At 26.9% G+C, this 20,464-nt stretch overlaps 1 protein-coding gene across 2 annotated transcripts in view; it reads right to left on the bottom strand.

Annotated features, from left to right (window-relative positions):
• LOC107455431 (L-type amino acid transporter sobremesa) overlaps positions 1 to 20,464 on the bottom strand; it is a 75,481-nt gene that overhangs the window by 6,887 nt on the left and 48,130 nt on the right. For both annotated transcript variants that reach the window (XM_016072989.4, XM_043051878.2), the window contains 5 exons: positions 16,785 to 16,886; positions 15,360 to 15,602; positions 13,751 to 13,876; positions 11,757 to 11,856; positions 6,090 to 6,134 (listed from right to left, as the gene is read on the bottom strand). In XM_016072989.4, the coding sequence (XP_015928475.1) occupies positions 6,090 to 6,134; positions 11,757 to 11,856; positions 13,751 to 13,876; positions 15,360 to 15,602; positions 16,785 to 16,886 (616 nt within the window). The remainder of the gene's footprint in view (positions 1 to 6,089; positions 6,135 to 11,756; positions 11,857 to 13,750; positions 13,877 to 15,359; positions 15,603 to 16,784; positions 16,887 to 20,464) is intronic.

Genomic DNA, 20,464 nt, shown 5'->3' with positions numbered 1-20,464 from the left:
AATTATCAATAGATTTTCAATAACTTTTATAGAGGTCAAACACATTTGTCAAAATGTTAGCAATTGCTTTTTACATGATTGAATGCTATAAATTTAAAGACTTCAAACAGCGGAGTTGTTACAATATGTAGAAATATTTGTTGCTTTTTAGAAAATAGTATTAATGGCGTATTTTTAGTCAGGTCACACTATAGAAATCATATACTAAATGAGAGTATCTAGGAAGAATCGAACTAAAATTGATAGGGCAAAGATTTTTGATAATAAGTTTTATCTGTCCTTAAATTTAACTTCAACCATATGGATTTATTGTTGTTATTATTTTTTAAGGTCTGGCTATTTCTATTGTGACCTTTATACAGGGTGTAAAAAAAACATGGAAAGGGTCAAATGTCTCAAGATATATGCATTGAATAGAAAAAATGAAAGTAGATGCATTCAATAATTTCGAAACACTATTCAATGATACTAAATTCGATTTTTCACTCCAATCCCTGGAAGAGGTGGGTGTAGCTTTGAAATCTTAAGTATGAACCCTTATTTTACAATTTTTTTTTTTTTAAGTTCGGTTTTTCCGAAAAAAAGTAACCCTATTGGATTTATACGCATTTTTCTTCAGATGGTGCTATAATAGAGAAAAATTTAAATAGGTTACAAACTGTATAAAAAAGCATTCTTAGTTTCATTATTTTTTTTTCAATCTGATTGAGATATCGCATTTTTAAACAGCTTATAACCCATTTAAATTTTTGTTGGTGACAGTCCATCGGTGAAGCAAAAAGCCTAAACCTATAAATGGAATTGGGTAACTTTTTTTTCTGAAGAATCCGAATCTGCTATAAGAAATAGGGAAATTCTAATTTAAGATTTCAAAGTTGCCCCCAACTGTTTCCATAATTTTTTTAACACCCTGTAAATTTGGAAGTAATTTTAAGAAAACAAGACAAAGACATTGTTTAGAGAATTCTTTGAATATCTATAAATGAAATCAAATTGTACTTAAATTATAAATTTTTCACAATATAGAATTCAAATTAACTTCTTTGTACAGAAATTAACTTTATTAATATAGTTACAAACAATTAAGAACTTTGCTTTGTATTCTAACAGCTGTTAATACCAAATCCAGAACAATACTCTTACCACTCTTTATCCACCAACCGTTCACATCCGTCAACAGTTTCAAATTACTCACGGATCCGTCAATCAAGAACCGTGAGTTGATGTAACATAACCATGACCCTTTTTTTCTTACGAACACCTACATCAATTTTAGTACTATTCTATGTCCAGGAAATGCATGTTTCCCAACACAGAGAGACAAATCTAATAAGAAATATAGCAATACCTTATAAAGGGGTTAAGGATTAAAGTTATAAATATGTCTCCATTTCACATTAGGAAAATTTTAACATTTGCAAATCAATGCATGTCTCAGCCTAACAAGCTTCATTAGTTTCCGAAATGCCATAAAGTTGTTAAGCCCATGAGTAATATAGTTTATCAAACTTTATAAATGCGGATTAATTTTGAAGTATCATGTTTTATAAATAAATGATTGTTAATTGAAGAGCTCAGTAAAAGAAGGTTCTAGGTACATTTTTGAAAAATTGAACTTTATCATCGAAAAGTCTTAATTTAGTCACAATTAAGACTTTAACAATACAAAATATTAAACATATTAATTATATAACTTATCTTAACTGTATAATGTTAATTTATTTTATTAAGTTATCAAACTTGGGAGTGATGTTAGTAAGTGACAGTCTTTGTCTGTTCCAGGTATTAAAAATAGTCCAAAATGTATTTGGGCATTGGGTAATCTTAGAAAACTTGTCTTTTGGAAGCAAATTTGAATCAAGACTGGAAACGCTATGACGCGCACGCGACCAGTTTAAATTAGTACAGATTTCGTGTATTGGAAGTTCAAAAAAATAAATAAAGGTATTTCTTATTGTTGATATATAAACTTTAATTCACTTAATTACTAGTTCACTAATCAAAGTTAATTCACTCAAAATCAATAACTTGTCACTTGGAAACTCCATCCACTCAGCCCTTCAATTGTATTTAAGACATTGTGAAAATTCATTCAAATTCTCTTATTGGGGTCCGGAACACAACAATTTTAAAATTCAAAACTTTTAATTACTTGATAAAGAAATGAAATTAAATCTCTCTAAATGGTGAAATAATTATGTTTTTATTTTCTCAAATAGAACGCAAAATATGACTTTTGTTTTTTAATTAATCTTATAGTTACTTAACTTTATAGTTTATTAAACTTTATAGTTTTGCTACTTGAAAGCGATTTATCTCAAAAGCAGTTGAAATTAGCTGCATGTAACGAAGAAATATCATGTACTATTTATTAGTTATTTTACTTTTATTTGTTTTAAAGTATTTCATAAATTAATTTTTTATTTTGTTTTAAAGCTTTTGAAAATTATAAAACTGAAAAATAAGCAATTTTTATTTCAGAATATTGTAATTTTTTTTAAACATTATTAGCGATAAAATGTAAAATACAAATTCACTAATAATAAGCAAATATTTCTTAATAATTCATTGGCTCAGTTGTTTCGAAAATTAAAGCATTACTTTTTTAAACTTTAATTGTTTTTTTAAGAATGTCTTATTTAAGACTTGTGAGCTATTTTATATAAGTACTGTATGTACTGTAAGTGCTATTTGTATACGTACACAGCCTAAAAAAATCGAAACATTGCATGCAATTTAATAATAATACTAAAAAAATGTCCCGGAGCCCCTTTAAATCACATTCATATTCAGATTATAAACGGAAGATATAACATAAGAAAACAATATCGACTATTTTACAATAACAATAAAATCATCAGTTCGAAAACAAAATATAATAAACGAATTCTCGTTTTTCCATAGTGGTACGCATTACTTTGAACACAAATGTGTATTAAAGTTCCATATCAAGCCAAGTCTTGAAGAATTTTTTCTGTATCTACGGTTTAACATTGAAAACTGTTCTATTCAAGCTCTGAAAAAATGTTTTTTTTTCTATAAACAGAGTTATTTATGATTCCAAATAGTTTTACTTAATTTGGAAAATTTGTTGAAAACAAGTAGGAAGTATGTTTTTGCTCATATAAGTTATAGTGAAAATTAACTGAGTTTAAATTGATGTCACAGGAAAGGTAATATTTTAAATTATTTCTTCTTGATTAATAATAATATATATTTGAGATTTTGTCATGAGAAGAACTCTATTGTAAGAATTTAAGTTGTATATCCTCTTCACTACTGAAGTATAAAGGAATATAGCAACAAAAAAAAAATATTTGACTGTTTCGAATTTCTATTTTACTGTCATAAGTCATAATAAAATAAACAAAATAAGAATTATATGACCATGGGGCTAATAATTTTAGGTACACATGCGTAGATTTCAAGCTTTAACTAAGTAAAAGATATAAATATTATAAATGTTGAAATGTGCCTAAAGTAGGAGCAAACATGAATATTGTTATATTATGGATTATTTAAATATAATAAATGAATTTAATAATTATTTTGAATTTTTTTTATTTTTAAAATGAAGTTTTATCTAAGTACAATGCAATACAGTATTAATTCTCAGTTTCAAAACTATTTTAATTAAGCAAATCACGCAAAATCAATAATTATAGCAAATAATCTATCATTATTTATATAAAAAAAAATATTTAATTTTTGCTAGAAAAATTGTTATTAAATGTATGAATGAGCCTTAATATAAAACAATTGATTAAAAAAAAGTATTGCTAAATAGATATGAAATTGAATATTTATAATACTATGAGATTTCGCTTGACTACTACGCTGTCATAAATTCCGCCATATGTACCAAGGTACAAATAGACAGAACTGCTTGTTCTTGACTTTATTATTGTGGATATAAATGTATAAGTTTCATACACATCACAGATCTACTAAATCAAAAGAAAAATAGTTATTTTCAGATTAATTAAATCAGAATAATATTTAAAGTTACTTAAGTTTTCGAGCACGTTGGGTTTACCTTCATTTTTCCAAAATCACTTCTGTTTATGTGGAATTAATTCTAACCAAATAACTTACATGTTCTGCATCTATTGAAATCCCTAGAAATCTTTAACTTCCATGATTGTCTCAGTGAGAGTAAGACTATAAATTTACTTGTTTTTAGCTTGTTTTTAGAAGGTAAGAAGCAAAGGTTCACTTATGTGGACCAAGGTAATAAAAAGGATATAACTTATAAACTTATAATAATTACTGTTTTGTGTTTTTAATATTTCTGTTAAAAAGAAGTTCTATCAATTGACTTATTTGGGGGTAATTTTCGTATGTTACGTTTAAACAAAAGATTGATAACACGTACCACTATAGAATTTAAAAGAATTCATTGCTTTCTACTTGATTAATCATTCTTTTTACGATATGCAACAAAACCTTGCAGCATACAACAATGAATTAAAATGTTTTTATATATTTTGATTATTTTTCTAGATGTAAATATTTTTAAATTCTGATACTATTAACTACGAGTATTAATGATCCGTAATTTACTAACATGCTTAAATCTTTAAAAAGAAAATTTTAAGGGAACATAATTTTTTTAGAAATATGTGATTTAACTGTCATATTAATTATTAATAATTAACAGCATTAAATATTACCTTTTTATTTCTTATTTCAAATGCCTTTCCAGTCTAAAATTTTCAAAAATGAGAATGATGCACAGATTATGAACTGAAATAAATTACGAGATTTTCGAATAGCTGTTTATTCTTTATAAATCGTAATTTATTGCTAAATATAACTAAATTTAAATTTTAATTAAAATAGTAATTCACTTACACTTTTTTTTATATCGTATCGTAAATCTTTCGTATTAAAACTTCAGTTAAAAAAATTTAAATTTTCTTATACTATTAAAGCAAGAAAATAGATTCTGAAAAGATAATTTGAACCCAAATAAAAATAGATGTTTTGTATTTGAATGTATTTTTGTAGCAAATAAGTATGAAATTAAGAAAATAGATTCTAAATAGATAATTTGAACTCAAATAAAAATAGATGTTTTGCATTTTAATAGCTTAGTATTTTACTCAATAATTATTCGTTAGTATTTTAATAAATTTTTATAATTTAGGAATTGAAACTCAATTTTAACTTAACTATTTCAGAGCTACAATGTAGTAAAAACGAAACAAAATTATTTTTCATTTGAGCTCAAATTGATAAAAAACGCAAAAAAGAAAAAAGGAAACATTAAAAAAAAGTTTTATTAATAATGCTATAATAAAAATACGAAACATGATTAAATCGCAAAATGAAAAAAAAAAACATATTTTATAAGTATACTAAAATGAATAATTACGTTAAAAAATACATCTTTTATGAAAACCATACTAATGTGAGTAATGTAAGAAGCTTAATAAATCAATCGCCATTTCAACAAAATTTAAATAATTTAATATCAAAAATATTCAACGATCTTGCTCCTAGTAAAGTTTCATATAAGTTTCCTTAACACCGTTCTTATCAAGTTTAATATGATATGATATTAAAAATAAGTTTCATCAATATATTATCCACATAGAGTTTCATTTGATCAACACAAAATTTTATGTGTGATTCATTATATAATTTATAAATAACTTATGTAATCAATGCAAAATGTATACGATACATTTCATACACCAATTCAGTAAATTCAAATAAAATTTTATATGCGATTCATATAAATATCATTCATATAAAGTCTTAAATGATCTTAGTAAAATTTAATAAAATATTTGTTTATACTATTCATATAGAATTTTATTTGAATTTCATAAAATTTCTTAATGTTATTAATTAAAAAAAATTAGGGCAATATGAAATTTCATGAAAGATACATTAATATTATAAATAATTTTTATGATATTCATAAAAAACTTCATAAAAGAATCATAAAAAACTTCATAAAAGAATCATAAAAAATTTCATATAATAGCCAAAAAAAAAATTATTTTAAGAATCACTAATAGAACTTATATACAACTTACATAACAATATTTAGAATGAGATTAAGTATTGTTTATACTTACACATATGGATTCTTCAATTCTTCTGTTACATAGTTCAAGTTATTCCTGCATAGAAAATAATAAAGCATGAAAATAACATCCATTCAAGTTCCCCTCTTTCCCCCTTCTTAAAACCGAAAAACTTTTAGCTTACTGGAATCACAAAGAACTTTAAATTTGTAATCGAGTGGTGTTATAGGTAATCGATTATTTCCAGTTATATTTCAGGAAAATATCAAATTCTTTCTTTAAGTAAAAAATAATTTCTCAAAATAGGTATGGACGATTATTTACTGTTATTATTCCCAATCACATTTTGATAAAAAATATAGTAATCAGACAAACTATGTCAAATTTTATTGTTTTCTGCAATTTTGATTTTTTTTAATCTTTGTTAGTTAATGAGGACACAAGTATTTAGTTATGCGATGATGGCTTTGCTTTTTAGCATTGAAAAGTGATGCCATGCTTGAAGTTGGAAGTTAAACTGTTCCAAATAAGTTTGTGGTAGCGTGTTGAACAAAATACTCAAAATTCCTCTGAAAATAAATTTTAAAAAAGTAATTTAATTAATTAATAAAAAAATGGGAAAAAACGAAAATTTGTCTTTGATGTAGAGGTGTCCCAAAAAGCACACGAGAAAATATTTTGATAGAAATAACATGCTTTTTAAATTAAAAATCACGAAATTCTTATTGATTTATTAAGCATACAGTATAGGGTTAAATATAGAACAAATCGGGTATTGCAACGAGCTTTTCTGTCTCATGCGCACCCTTTCGTCGAAATTTTTAATGACCCTTTTGCATAAATGTTGATTACTTTCATTGGCATGCTGCTTGATTTCATGACTCAAAATATGGGCAATCGTGGACTTGTTGGCCTAAACATTAGATTTATGAAGTCTAATATGAAAAGACCAAAATTAAAATTTTCCGCAGCGTTAATCACAATACATGGGTGGTCTCTTCTAATCAACAAAAGAAGAAACTAAACGACCAGGCAATGATACAAAAATGCTTAAAAATGAGAATGCATAATTCGTTTGAGTAGGACTACATTTTTAATAACCCTGAACTATCAGCTGTCACTCTTTTTTTTTCTTTCTTCTTTTTGTAGGCAATATTTTAAGTCATGAGTGACGCAAATTTAAAATCTTGCGTAAAATTAAGGATAAGTTTTATTATGAATCTCATTTTATTGGCTTATTATTGGATTTTAAATTTTTATAGGTATTTATGCATTTGTATTATCAATAGAAAAATATATTTTGATTTTCCGTCAAAAATGCAGGAAATTATTTTTAAACTTTGTACACGGTCATACTCTTTTAATTTAATTTTATTAGCCTAATTTAAATGAAAATAAAAAATAAGATTGTATACGTATTTTTTTTCAATTCTTTTGCTGATTCTACGCATTGAAATGTTCCAAAAAAAAAAAAAAACTAATGGCTTTTATCAAACACTAAAATATATTCTCCACTTACAAAATTATGACAAAAATTCGCGTCATTTAATGATAAATATGCAGCTAATAGAAAAACAGTATTTTTTTATGAAACAGTTGTATTCTTAAATTGCAATTATCTTACTTCCTTTTATTTCACGATATCGCTCAATAATTTCCGTAAAAAAAACTGTGGCACAAAATATACTAGTACAAAAATTTGGATATTTAATCCAAAATATCAAATCAATGGATGAGTTAATCAATCTCAAATCCAATCAACGAAAGGAAAGTATTTATAATATTTTTCCATTTTTTACCCATAGATACACCGACAGTGGATGATTGATTGCTGCAAAGCTAAACTATGCAAAACGCTCAGTGTCCTTGAGTATTGCAAGGACTTTTTAAGGTTATTTAAATTATTTGTGTGTAGAGATAGTCGAAATCATTCTAAATCAACTTTAAGTTTTGCTGACGTATACATTTGTTACCACTTTAAAAATGAAAAGAAAATATTTTGCGAAAATCAAGATATTCGGCAGCTAAGCAACTGTAGAACAGAATGTTTTTAAAAACATTCAAGTTTTTGTCAATTATTAAGTAAAAATTATATTATATCATAAAAATAATTAAATATTTTTTAAGTAGTAATGGGTGATTGCAAAATTTGAAAAAAATTTTAACGAAAACTTATTGTACGAAAATACTTTTTAATAGCAAAAAAAGAAGCAAAAATGTTAAGTGAATTGATTTGTATTTCATTAATAAAATAAAATATTTTTTAAAATTAATAATGGAATTAGGACATAATTAATTTGCCTCAATATAATAATAAAAAATATAAGATGAAATTATAAGCATTTGTGAATGTTATGGCTAAACTAAGTAAAATAACATCTAAATAATGTCAAAAAATTAAATATTTCTATACTAAATAATAAATAAGGAAGATATAATTAAGATGCATGTAATTTATTCTGAGCTTCAGCTTTATTGGAATTATTCTTATAACTTAGAAAAAGAGCTTAAAAATAATATAATAATTAGTTTAACTTTTTCTTAGATTTTTATGCATAATTTTAATTTTTTGAACGGAAAAAACCGCTTTAAAATAAATATAAATGTAGAAAAACATCTTACCTGATTGCATACATTTTTTGCGAATAATGAACTGCATACATACAAAAAATGAACAAGTTTTAAACACAGATTATGTAACTCTTTTATAGAAGACAAACCAGAAAGTAAATAATGCATTCCATTACTTGCTATACAATATTTAATGTAATTTAATAATTATTTAAGTTAATATCTATTTTTAGCTCTCGTTTATTATTTCCAAAACATTGATGTTTCGAATAATTCGTAAATTCATTCTTAATAACCATTTAAATGGTATCAGTTCTCTCTGAGACTGTCATACACTTATTTGGAATAAGAACTTATTTTCAGTCATTTTTAAGTTTCTCAAAGAATTAGGATTTTTTAAAATTAGAGTTATGTTATATACCTCAAAAATTTAACTGAGGTTTTCTTTCTTTCTCTATATTGCATTTTTTTTTCACAGATCGGATTAAGAGTTTTAAACAGATATTATGGTATAAAAACATGAAAAAACGCAAGTATTCATAAAATTAAATTAACATTTTAAGTAAATTTTTTTTAAAACTCAACTCTATGCTTGAACTTATCTTTTAGCTATTTTTTGCTTGCTTACAAAAATAAGAAAAAATGCATATTTTCTGATGTGAGTTTCTTTTAAACCAAAAAGGAAATAGTTTTTTGCATATTTTTAAAATAAAATAAGCAAAAATTTTTTTTTATTTATTTAAAAAAAATACTCATCTATACAGTGTGTTCCACAATTACCACACTTCCACAATGACAGAATCCTAGTTAAAAGTTAAGACAAAAAGTATACTTAATAGAAAATTGATATTTAATCAAGGAAAAAATGTAAACGATATTAAAATATAACGAAAAAAGGGAGTAAAAAAATTCTGTTTCCTTACCAGAGGAAAGAAAAGGGATTTCTAATAACGCCTCAACGTTTAATCAGGTAATATAACTGGTTTTGGTACTTTCAGTTCTGACTTTAATAAGTGATTTCTTAGAATTTGATAATGTCTTTTATTTTTAGTTCCTCTACTGCCCTATATGAACTTCAAGATCCAAAAGCGCCTCGTTTACATTATTATTAGTATAACTGCAGTTTTTTTTCTATGTTGAAATTATTTTAAATTAGGCTCGGGGCATCCGGCTTGCTACGACCACAGTGCAGACGTGAAATATCCTCAGTGGTAGACAGATCGGGTGAGAGTCACCTTGCAGTGAGCCTAACCGTGGGAGGATATCGTGGTCTTCCTCTCCATGTAACGCAAATGCGGGTTAGTTCTATCAAAAAGTCCTCCACGAAGGCAAATTTCTCCCGATACTTGATCCAGGAGTTTCCTTGTCTTCTGGATTGGGTTCAGAATTTCAAGGCTATGGAGTTGGACATTAGTAATCATAAACTTAAAAATTGGGTCGGCTGTACAACGACGGTGATAAAATAAAAAAATAAATGGATTTAACACCCGTAATTTGTTTACTTTTTTTATTTCTTTTTCGATAAGGATTCCTAAAATATATATTGAAGGTGGTAACCACGGAACACATTGTATATACTTGCCTTGACTATTTCATTCAGAAGTATATAAAACAAAAAAGCACTTTTGCACATTTTTAACTTTTGCGCAATTGAATGAGTACAGTAGACAAAATAAAAAAGTGAACATCCTGAATAACTTTTGATCTATCGATCGGGTTTTAGCGTACAACGACTCAAACTTAATCATTCGAGAGCCCAACTTTAAATAAGTTAATAAATTAATGCAGAAGTATATTTTAAATTATGAAATCAGACACAAAATCGTATTTTTTCAGAATAAACGATTTTTTCTCTCGACAAATTCGAATTTCTAACCATCAAAATATAGAAGTACCGAGATTAATATTAAGGGCTCTAAAGATTTGATCACTCTTTTGCCTAAACTTTCGGGACCATATTTTGAGGTTCAGAAATCCAATTTCGTGGAAAAAAATTCTATGCTTATTCTGAGAAAGTACATTTCTGTGCGTGATTTCGTAAATTAATACATCGTCTGCGCTCGTAAATTAGCACATTTAAAGTTTGACCCTCGAACCATGAAAATTCAGTTCTATTAAGATCATTAGAGTAAAAAATATTTTAGTGGTTTTTTTTTTTGTTTTGCGAAGTACATCAAGAATTTTACAGTTTGTTTAGAACGAAAATTATCATTATTAATTTGAGATCTCAGTTAAAAACCATTCAAAATTTTAAAAAAAATTATAGTTCAGAGAATTGAAAGATTTTTCTTATACCAGAAAGCATGTCAAATGTTCTTATGTGAAATAAAAAATATTGAAATTTCATTTTTACATTTCTGATTTCTCTTCTATAGAACTCATTATGAAAACGTAAATGGATATTACATAATAGCAATTTTCTGGAATGGGTGTTTCGTCCTCATATTTTTAATCCTATTGCATCTGTTTTATCCAGTATGATTTTTGTTACTTTCAGGATAGCTGGTTTTTATAGCAATTAATGCTTTTTTAAAAATAATATCTTAATCGCTATTCAAAACTTATGCAAATAGGAATTTTGTAAGAAATTTCAGTAAAATGAATATTTTTTGGAAAAAGCCCTTTAAAATACTCAACGAATGTTTGACCGAATAATATCCTACTTAAATAATTAATTCAAAATAATTAATAATAAAATTAATTAATAATAATTAATTATTAATAATTTAAATAATTAATTATGAAATTTATTTGCAATTTTTATATGCCTTCCAAAAAGTTTCTATCTTAATTTTTTTTAAGGTTTGCGGGCATAATAACTTTTTCTATGCGTAAATATTACGTAATTTTAATTTAATAAAAATAAAGTTTAAATTATCAGAATCTATATAAAATAAATTTTTCGCAATTATTTTAAAATTTTTAGTCTGTAATCATATCACAGTTAGAAGTTAAATAAAAGCGTATAGTAATTATTTCTTATGGACTGAGCTTTTTAGTTCAAGCTTAATTGAAACTAAATATTTGCGTATTTTTATTTTAACAATGAGAAAGGGGAGGGGGGGATCCATGTACGTTTCTGATAATGAGTTGTAAACTAAGGAATGATATAAGGCATTGGTCTTGTACTGACGTCGTATCACTAACCATCCGTCGTAGGCCCACAAACCGCTATAAAATGCTGTCGCGATATCCGAAAACGTTGCACTTTCTCCTTCGAATCCCGTCGCAAGATGCTTGGTGTGACCTGAAATTAAATCATTTATTTTTATTCAAATTCGCTTAAAATTTGAGCAATAGTTTTATTGCAAATAAAATTATTCCATTGCAAATGAAGCAGAAATATTTTTGCATTTGTTAAAAAGAAAAAGCATAAATAAATCACTAAAAATTTCATGCTTGCCAAATCGAAATTTTAAGCTTTGTGGTTAATACTTCTTTTAAAAAATAATATTACATAAAACACATCCTCTTAGCATCCAGAATTACCATCCGGTTGGAACCCGAAACAGAGACAGACCCAAACTAAGGTTTTTAACTGCATAAATGAGAATCTGCTCCAATTATTTGGCCTATAAAACGCTGTCGAATTGATTCATTGAGTCATTTTTTCTTAAACATAAGCATATACGCCTATATACCTGCATATAATATATACTAATATGTATAATATATATATATATATATATATATATATATAATATACTAATATATATATATAATTACTTTTTAAAAGTGAACAAAATAATAATTCATCACAAATATCTAGGATGCACACCCTTTATTGGAACAGAGCAGCAAGAAGAAGAATTTAATTTCCAATAGCCGCTATGATTTCAGTTTTCATACTAATAACTAATACTTTATTCCTTAATTTAATGCAAATACATCAAAAGCCAGTTGGATTTCAAAATTCAAAACCCTACATTTACAATTGGATGCTTGATAAGTGTGTCCATTGAAAAATTTTAAATAAACTAAATTAGTTATAAATAAGTAATGTGAAATTTATGGTGAAAACAACATGTGCGTTCCTAAAAAATGTTGTTAAACAAATTGTTCCTTCTTTTCCTAAAAAAAGTCGTTAAACAAATTGGTAAAAATTATATAAAAATCACTTAATTTAGCTGAACAAATCGAAAGATAATTGCAAAATGTTTTATTCGTGATTTCGAAGCAGGAGAAGTAATGTTATCAAACGGGCACTTGGTACGTGTAGCCCTTAATAAAATATAAAAAAGGGATAAAGAACTAATAATTTATGTGAAATTGATGTTATAAAGCATATGTATAAGATATAGAGCATTCCTTCAACAAAAAAAAAAAAAAAGGAATGCTAAACATTAATAAGTTAAAATCACTTAAATTCGGAATTAAAATAAAAAATGATCCAAAAATTTTTTTAAAGAAAGAAAAATCTTCATTATCAATTTGCCTCTTGATGAGTGGGATGATCAATAAATTCTTAAAGAATCGAATTAATAGCAAATAATTTCTGTAAAATTTATAGAGAAAAAGAAAAAAACAACAACAACAATATGCGTGTTTACAACTTTTCTTAAAAAGGAACAACTAAACATAAGTCACTTAAATTACTTAATCATGCGGAGGGATTAGAAAGATTGTGATATTAACTGTTATTCTTTATCTCAAAATAAAAAATAATCGACCAAACGCTTGATTCATAACAATTTTAGAAAAGAGAATTTAATACAAATACTTTCTGTCAAATTAACATTAAAATCAATTTCTTTTTGCATTTTTAAACTGTCCCTAAAAGAGACTCTAGGCACTAACTGATAAAAATTATCAAAAGCCCTTAATTTAGAATATGAAACAGAAGTATTAAAAACAGAAGTATATTGGTTAAGATAATTAAAAACGAAAATAATGATTATTGCAAATTAGTTTTGAGTTTCAAAATATTATATTTATCATGACTTTATTATTTTAGTTCTAAATTTGTTATTAAAATGTTCGCTTGTCTTCTCATTGTGCAGATGGTTTTGTAAATTGATTTATGACAAGATTGTTGAATGTATAAAGTCAGCGGTAGCATTTAAGGTACAAGCAGCATTAAAATAACCAATCTCATTTTTTGCGGAAATTTTTAGAATAAATTTGGAGCAATATAAACTTACCTTCAGTTAATTTTATAAATCCCCCGACGACTATAATGGCAATTGCTAGCAACTTGGAACACGTAAAAATATTCTGAATTCGTGTAGCCAATTTCACACTCAAACAGTTGATGTACGTTATTACTCCTACAATAAAAGAAATATATTAATTTATATTCATTTTTTCAGATTTCATGAACAATTCTTATAATTTTAACCCACAAATGACAATTTTTCAGGCCTCTACATTCCAATTTTCCTTAAATCAAACACTCGGTTAACAGTCTTTCAAGTTACCGGAAACTAATTTAATGCCGTATTATGAAATTATAGTTAAAACTATCAGAATATGGTAACATTGTGTTTCTGGCTCTATGGGAACACTAAAAAATTCAGTTATTTTCACCAAAGAGCTTTAATAATGACTTTCGATAAAATTACCAATTAAATACTGTTTTGTAATTCTCCTTCTAAGACACTACAGCCGGTTACAAGCCAAGGTCATATCAGTCAGTTTACCACGCCTAGATCTATTCCATATTATATTTCTCCATCTTTTAACTCCCTAGTCTTTTAACCATTTATAGGGGGTAGAGGCAGTCAGAGAAATATGGTCCCAATAGTTTGGTCAGGAAAATGATCTGACCCGTTAATTTTAATTTCTGCGTATTTAAGCCTACCTGAAGAAATTTTTAAGGGAATTGTAAATTCTTCCACACAATTATAAAATTCGTTTATCCAAAGATCATGCAAAATAAAATAAAACTTTTGGAAAATATTAATTATTTTTCATTAATAATAACCGGAAAAATGTAGAATAGTAAGGTATCAAATTTTTTAAATCAATTTAAAGAATGTAATTTTAAAAGGCAAAATACAAAATTTTAGCGAAATTGAAAGAATAGTTCCTGAGAAATTGAATTTTGAAAAAGTCGTATTTTTAAAATTCGATTCATCATGAAATATTCCATTGATTTCGCTGAAATTTTGCCATTTAAAATAGCATTTTTTTTAAATTATTGAAAAAATTTTATACCTTGTAACTCAACATTTTTTCCATTATTATTAAATAAAATTATAAAAAATAATAATATTTTCTAAAGCTATATTACGCATGGAATTATCTTTAGATAAACGAATTTTATAATTGTGTGCAAAATTTTTTAATTCTTCTAAAAATTTCTTGAGATAAGGTGAAATACGCAAAAATTAAATTTAACGGTAAGGGTTTTAAACTTTGGACTGCTCTCCTGAGCAAACTATTGGGACCATATTTCCCAGACTACGGCTGCCCCCTACATTTTGGGGGTCAAAAACCCGAATCAGTCGAAAAAAGGTATGTTTATTCAGCGAGTTTTTGTGTCTGATTTCGTAACTTAAAATATCGTCTGCAGTTAGGATATTTGAGATCACCCCCTCGAATCATTAAGATTGAATCCTAGAATGTTAAGTTCCGATCTTTAGATCAAAATTTATTCAGGGTGGTCCGTTTTCTTTTTTACCCACTCTACATGCTTGAACATGTTGATACTTAAGCAAAATTATAATTTCTNAAAAAAAAAAAAAAAAAAAAAAAAAAAAAAAAAAAAAACTGCGCTAGCAATATAGAACATTTTTCCTGGGGACATACCTATAGATAATGCGGCAACTAATTTGACGGCATACATGTTTGGAGGGCAGCCTATATTGAGAGGTTCTACGACGTATTCTCCGAGTGACAAACAAATAATGGCCATCATGGAGGGTTTCAGTACCAGCACTGAAACCCACGAAAATAGAAAGGCTGGCAAAGGACCAAAAGCGTCCATCATATAGCTGTATTCAGCTCCGGATTTCGTTATCATAGTTCCTAATTCTGCATAACACAATGCACCTGAAAATAGATATAAAATTTTTTTTAAAAATAACAGCAGATGCATAAATTTCAGTTTTACTATCAATATTTTAAGTTTTTTTTTCCTCAATAATTTATAAGTAAATCAATGCTTTGAAAAAAGTTATATTAATGTATAAATGTTTTTCGACGATTTTCAAGTAATCAACAAATAATCCAATAATCATTTAAAAATTTTTTTTTCCTGAAGGTAATTGAAGGTAAAAAATGAATCGAATAGCTTAATGAAACTAATATGCTGAATTTTGTCAAAAACAAATATATTAATCAATAATTTCTGAAAATTAAACGTTATTTGTCTAGTCGGGGAGAGACTACAAAATTGCTTTCCTTATGCTCTAAGTAAAATTAAAATGAATTTAAATTTGCTAAAAACTATTAAATATACATTAGTTGAACGCAATTTTATAATGATATTTGTTGATATAACAGTAAATACGTATTTTGTACGTCAAAAATAGTCTGTGCAACTTCTTCATTTCGCTATTCATGAAGCTTTATTTTTCTTAGATCATATTTATACAAAAAAAAAAAATTAGAAATAGATTATAAGAAATGTAAAGTACAAAAAAGTTCTGTAAATTCTTATAATCCACTATAAGACAAATTCCTTATAAAAATTTATAATCCCCTAAATTTTTGTTTATTTATCAAAAAATTTCAAAAGAGATAAGAACAGCTATGAAGTTTTTAAATCGTTTCCATACTTTGCATCTTTATTGAAAATTATTGAATATACATCCTAAAATACAAATAAATTATAAAAACTGGTTTATTAATATTTTTAGCAAGTCAAAAATTTTAAATACAAAACTAACGATGCAAATGAATACACAGTTTTTTGGTTCACATGAAAATCATGGGACATACACTACTTAAACGCTAGCTTTCAAAGTATATAAAAGTAAGATTTAAAAATAAAATAATTTTCTCGTAACATATACGTTGTTCAGCAGTAAGGAGTTTTACAAACAATATTATTGAAAAACGATATGTATGAATTTCACACTAGAAAAAGTAAATCTCAAACGATATTTATTAAAGTTACAATGAATTTTTATTTAATTTATTTGTTGCATTTTATGGTCTGGGTTGTCATAGAGAATATTATGAGAATTGATGAGAGTCATAGAGAATATTAATGAAAATAATCTTTTTTACCTAATAACGAGAGAATGCCACACCCAGACCAAACGAGAAGGCTTGTACCCACAGAGCCGGACCTTAGCAGTACTCCTTTGGGCGAAACAAATATACCCGAACCTGAAAGGGAAAAAAAATTCGTCAATTAATTAATACAAATGAGAAACAATACGTTTAACGTACGCAATATTGAAACAATATTTTTTTTTGTTTGAAAAATGTAACTTAATGAAATAATAGAGTATTCTATAATAAAATATTAACTAGTAATATCGCGTGCATCTGAATTGAAATGCGCACTTGATGAAATGTATTTAGGTCAAATGTTTAAGAAAATGAGCATTAATATGAAATTAGTATGAAAACAAAGCGTGTGTTTTTAACCAATTTAATAATGAAACCAAATTTTTAATACCTAACTTATACATGAAAAATCCTCGGAAAGTTGAAAATTTACTTTTTTTTAAGTTTTAAACTAAGTAAATTTTCACTAGCTACTTCTTTTAAAAGGCAATAGGGATAACAGTAGTTATAGTTTAAGAAAGGGCATTTCCTTATCGAATAGCATTGTCTATTTTGTTACTCACGTATTCTGAGTTAGGTCCATTTTTTTTAAGCATACCAAGCTATGTAACTATGTTCGTTTTCTTAAACACGCCTTTTGAATTACATTTTTTTTTTCAAACACGTATTTCAAGCTAGATCCATTTTTTTAAACGCATATAAGACGCTTAACATTTATTTAAGAGCGTTTTAAAATTTGATACAAAAGGCGTTTTTATTCCAAAATAAAATTAAACACGTTTTACACGTCTAAGAAAATTAAAAGAACATAAAACATTTCATTTTACAAAATTAAAATCAGTAAAAAAATTTTTTATTAATTCACTCTATTCTTAATAATTATTTATTTTCCGAAAGCACAGATTCACAAAATCCAATTGTATCACATATGATGCATTTATATATACTTTTATTTTTTGTAAATAAACTGAACAAACAAGTCAAATAAAAAAAAAACTTCCTTCTTGATAAGTATTTACAACTATTAATTATAAATCAAAGTTAATGTTTTTGCTTAGTCAGTTTTTTTAAGCTGCTTTTCTTGCAAACCAAAGAGGAATGTTTTTTTGTTTTGTGCATAGTAATAATTTAGCGGAGATCTTTATTTTCTGAAATAAATAGGTGAGTAATATTCAGGGCCGGCTTATGCATGTCGCGGCCCCTAGGCAATGCTCGTCTCGGCCCCCCCTACCGTCTTCTAACTTCTTAATATATTTTTTTGCTAACACAACACTTTATTCATGATTACGCTGTTTTTTACTACATAGGTATATTATCACATTATTCAATAAAAATATTGAATCAAACGAAAAGAATATAAGTAATTAATATATGCATTTAAAAAAAATCATACAATAAGCTTAAATATTAACTCTTCTAACTTTTTTTGTTACAAAATCGTTCAAGACATCCTGAAAGTTAACCTTTTCCAATATATCATTTTCAATTGCCATTATGGCCAATGAATTTAAACGGTTTTGAGACATAGTTGAACGAAGACAGTTTTTAATTAATTTCAATTTGGAAAAGTATCGTTCACCACTGGCGTTTGTAATCATTAGACTTCTATATATTTGCAAAGCTGTCATTACATTCGGGAAAGTTGATTATGCCATGTTACCAATAATCAGTTTGTAAGACTCTTCGGCAGGCACAATTTTTTTCCGGCGTCTTCTAATTGTAAGATGAAGTATTTATACTGCACCATTTTGTCTATAAACTCAGGCTCAATGTCCTCGAAATAATGTTCCTTAAACTTTGTGCAAGCCTGTCTAATTTCAGCGTCGGATTTTGTCGAGAAATCTGTTAAAAACCCAAACAGATCATTTATTTCCCGGTAAGCTTCTAGGCGCCGCGACAGTTCTGTACACAGCATGTCTAGTACTGGCAAATATGTATCAACTTTTAATTTCTCTTTTCCTCTGAGCACAACTTCTTTTGCAGGTCCGTCATCGTGATGCCTTTTCCTTTTTCGCACACGCTGATTCTCATCACTGTATTGAGTATCAGTTTTCTCATTTGCCTTAGTCTCGTAGTCGTCAAATAATTCTCTCTATGAAATTAAAAAATCTAAAAGCGATTTTAAAAGATCGACTGCCGTTCGAAGTTCAATTGTTTAGAATATACATACCTATGGTAGGTACCAGAACAGTAAGTGTGCATTCACATCGTAGAATTTTGCGCGTTTTTCAAGCGTGTTGTGTTAATAAAGCTGCTCTTGCTGTATAGTCATCTGATTAGTCGGCGTTAAAATTACAGCGATAAAATTGCTTGCGATTATATTACTGCGTTATATATGAACTAACTACCAAAATATTAATATCTAATTTGGAATGCGTTCAGAAATGTACTAAAATAGCGTCGATGTAATGTACAGAGCAAGACAATCGTCATGGAAATTTCGAATTAAATTTTTACTGTTTAAGAAACATTGTCAATTTTTTTCTCTGTAGCCCAGGGCCCCTGAACGTGGAGGGGCCCCTAGGCAGTTGCCTACAGTGCCTAATGGATAAAACGGCCCTGGTAATATTACAAAGAAATGGAGAATTCTAGGATAAATGCCATTTAGACATTACATTTGATGATATGCTTAATAAAGAAATCATATTAATTATTACAAAAAATGATCAAATAATTTTTATCACCAGCATTTTTCATAAAATTCACAATTTTCAAGGGAGCTGATGTTTATGAGTGAAATGAATTCTTTATCTTTTTTTATATCATTTTTATAATTCCCTCTTTAGCTAGATGCCTGGGGCTATTGCCCCTTTCAAACCCCTCCTTGCGCACCATTGTTGGTCTTAGCCCGATCCCCTCTCTGTATTATCCCTAGGTCTTAGCCCTTAAAACTTAACGAAGTCTGTGTTACTCGTAGGCTAAAATATTGGAAAATATCTAGTTAATTCCTAATTGATGTTATGATAAAATCATTAACTAATTCTTTTAAGATTGCATCATTTTTAAAAACACAATATATATATATAAGAATAACTTAGAACTTTAAAAAAATGTTTTTAGACTAAGTTGATTTAGGAGCGTACATACATTGTTTTTCAATTTTATTTATGGGTACTCCTGCACTTCACACTGAAGTATGTTTTGATGTCATGCCAAAGACCAAATTGTCACCGATGCCAGACACTCCTTAATTTATACCGGTTTAAAGAACTAAACGTCGAAAGTGAATTGTTTGTGAAGAGTAGGGAAGCACATTGTCTTGTTCAAGTTACAAATTCGAAACTTTTCAAAAACACATTTAAATCGCTTTCATTATTTATCTAAACCAAGTTTTTTTTTTTTATGAAAAATACAGGCAAATTATTCTAAAGCGATAGTTTCATCATAAAATGATTTATTGATTTTTATAAAAATTTCGATTGATTTTTACTCTAATTAGGCTGAGATAATTTTTGTCGAGGCAGTATTTTAACTAACACGTGGTAAAAAATAATATTAGAAGCATCCATAAATTTATCACTTTAGTCTTTAGTTTCTGTTCCATTCATTTTCTATTCATCTATTCCATTTATTATACTGATAAATAAAAAGGTTTAAAAACTAATGACTTTTTGTGACAACTCCTAAGGGTTTAACTCTTTTCTTTAATTCTCCACGTAATTAACTTTAAAGAA

Source organism: Parasteatoda tepidariorum, chromosome 6, assembly GCF_043381705.1.
Source record: "Parasteatoda tepidariorum isolate YZ-2023 chromosome 6, CAS_Ptep_4.0, whole genome shotgun sequence".
Classification (NCBI taxonomy): domain Eukaryota; kingdom Metazoa; phylum Arthropoda; class Arachnida; order Araneae; family Theridiidae; genus Parasteatoda; species Parasteatoda tepidariorum.
Note: the sequence above shows the minus strand (reverse complement) of the source record. Positions and strands in the feature narration are given on the sequence as shown.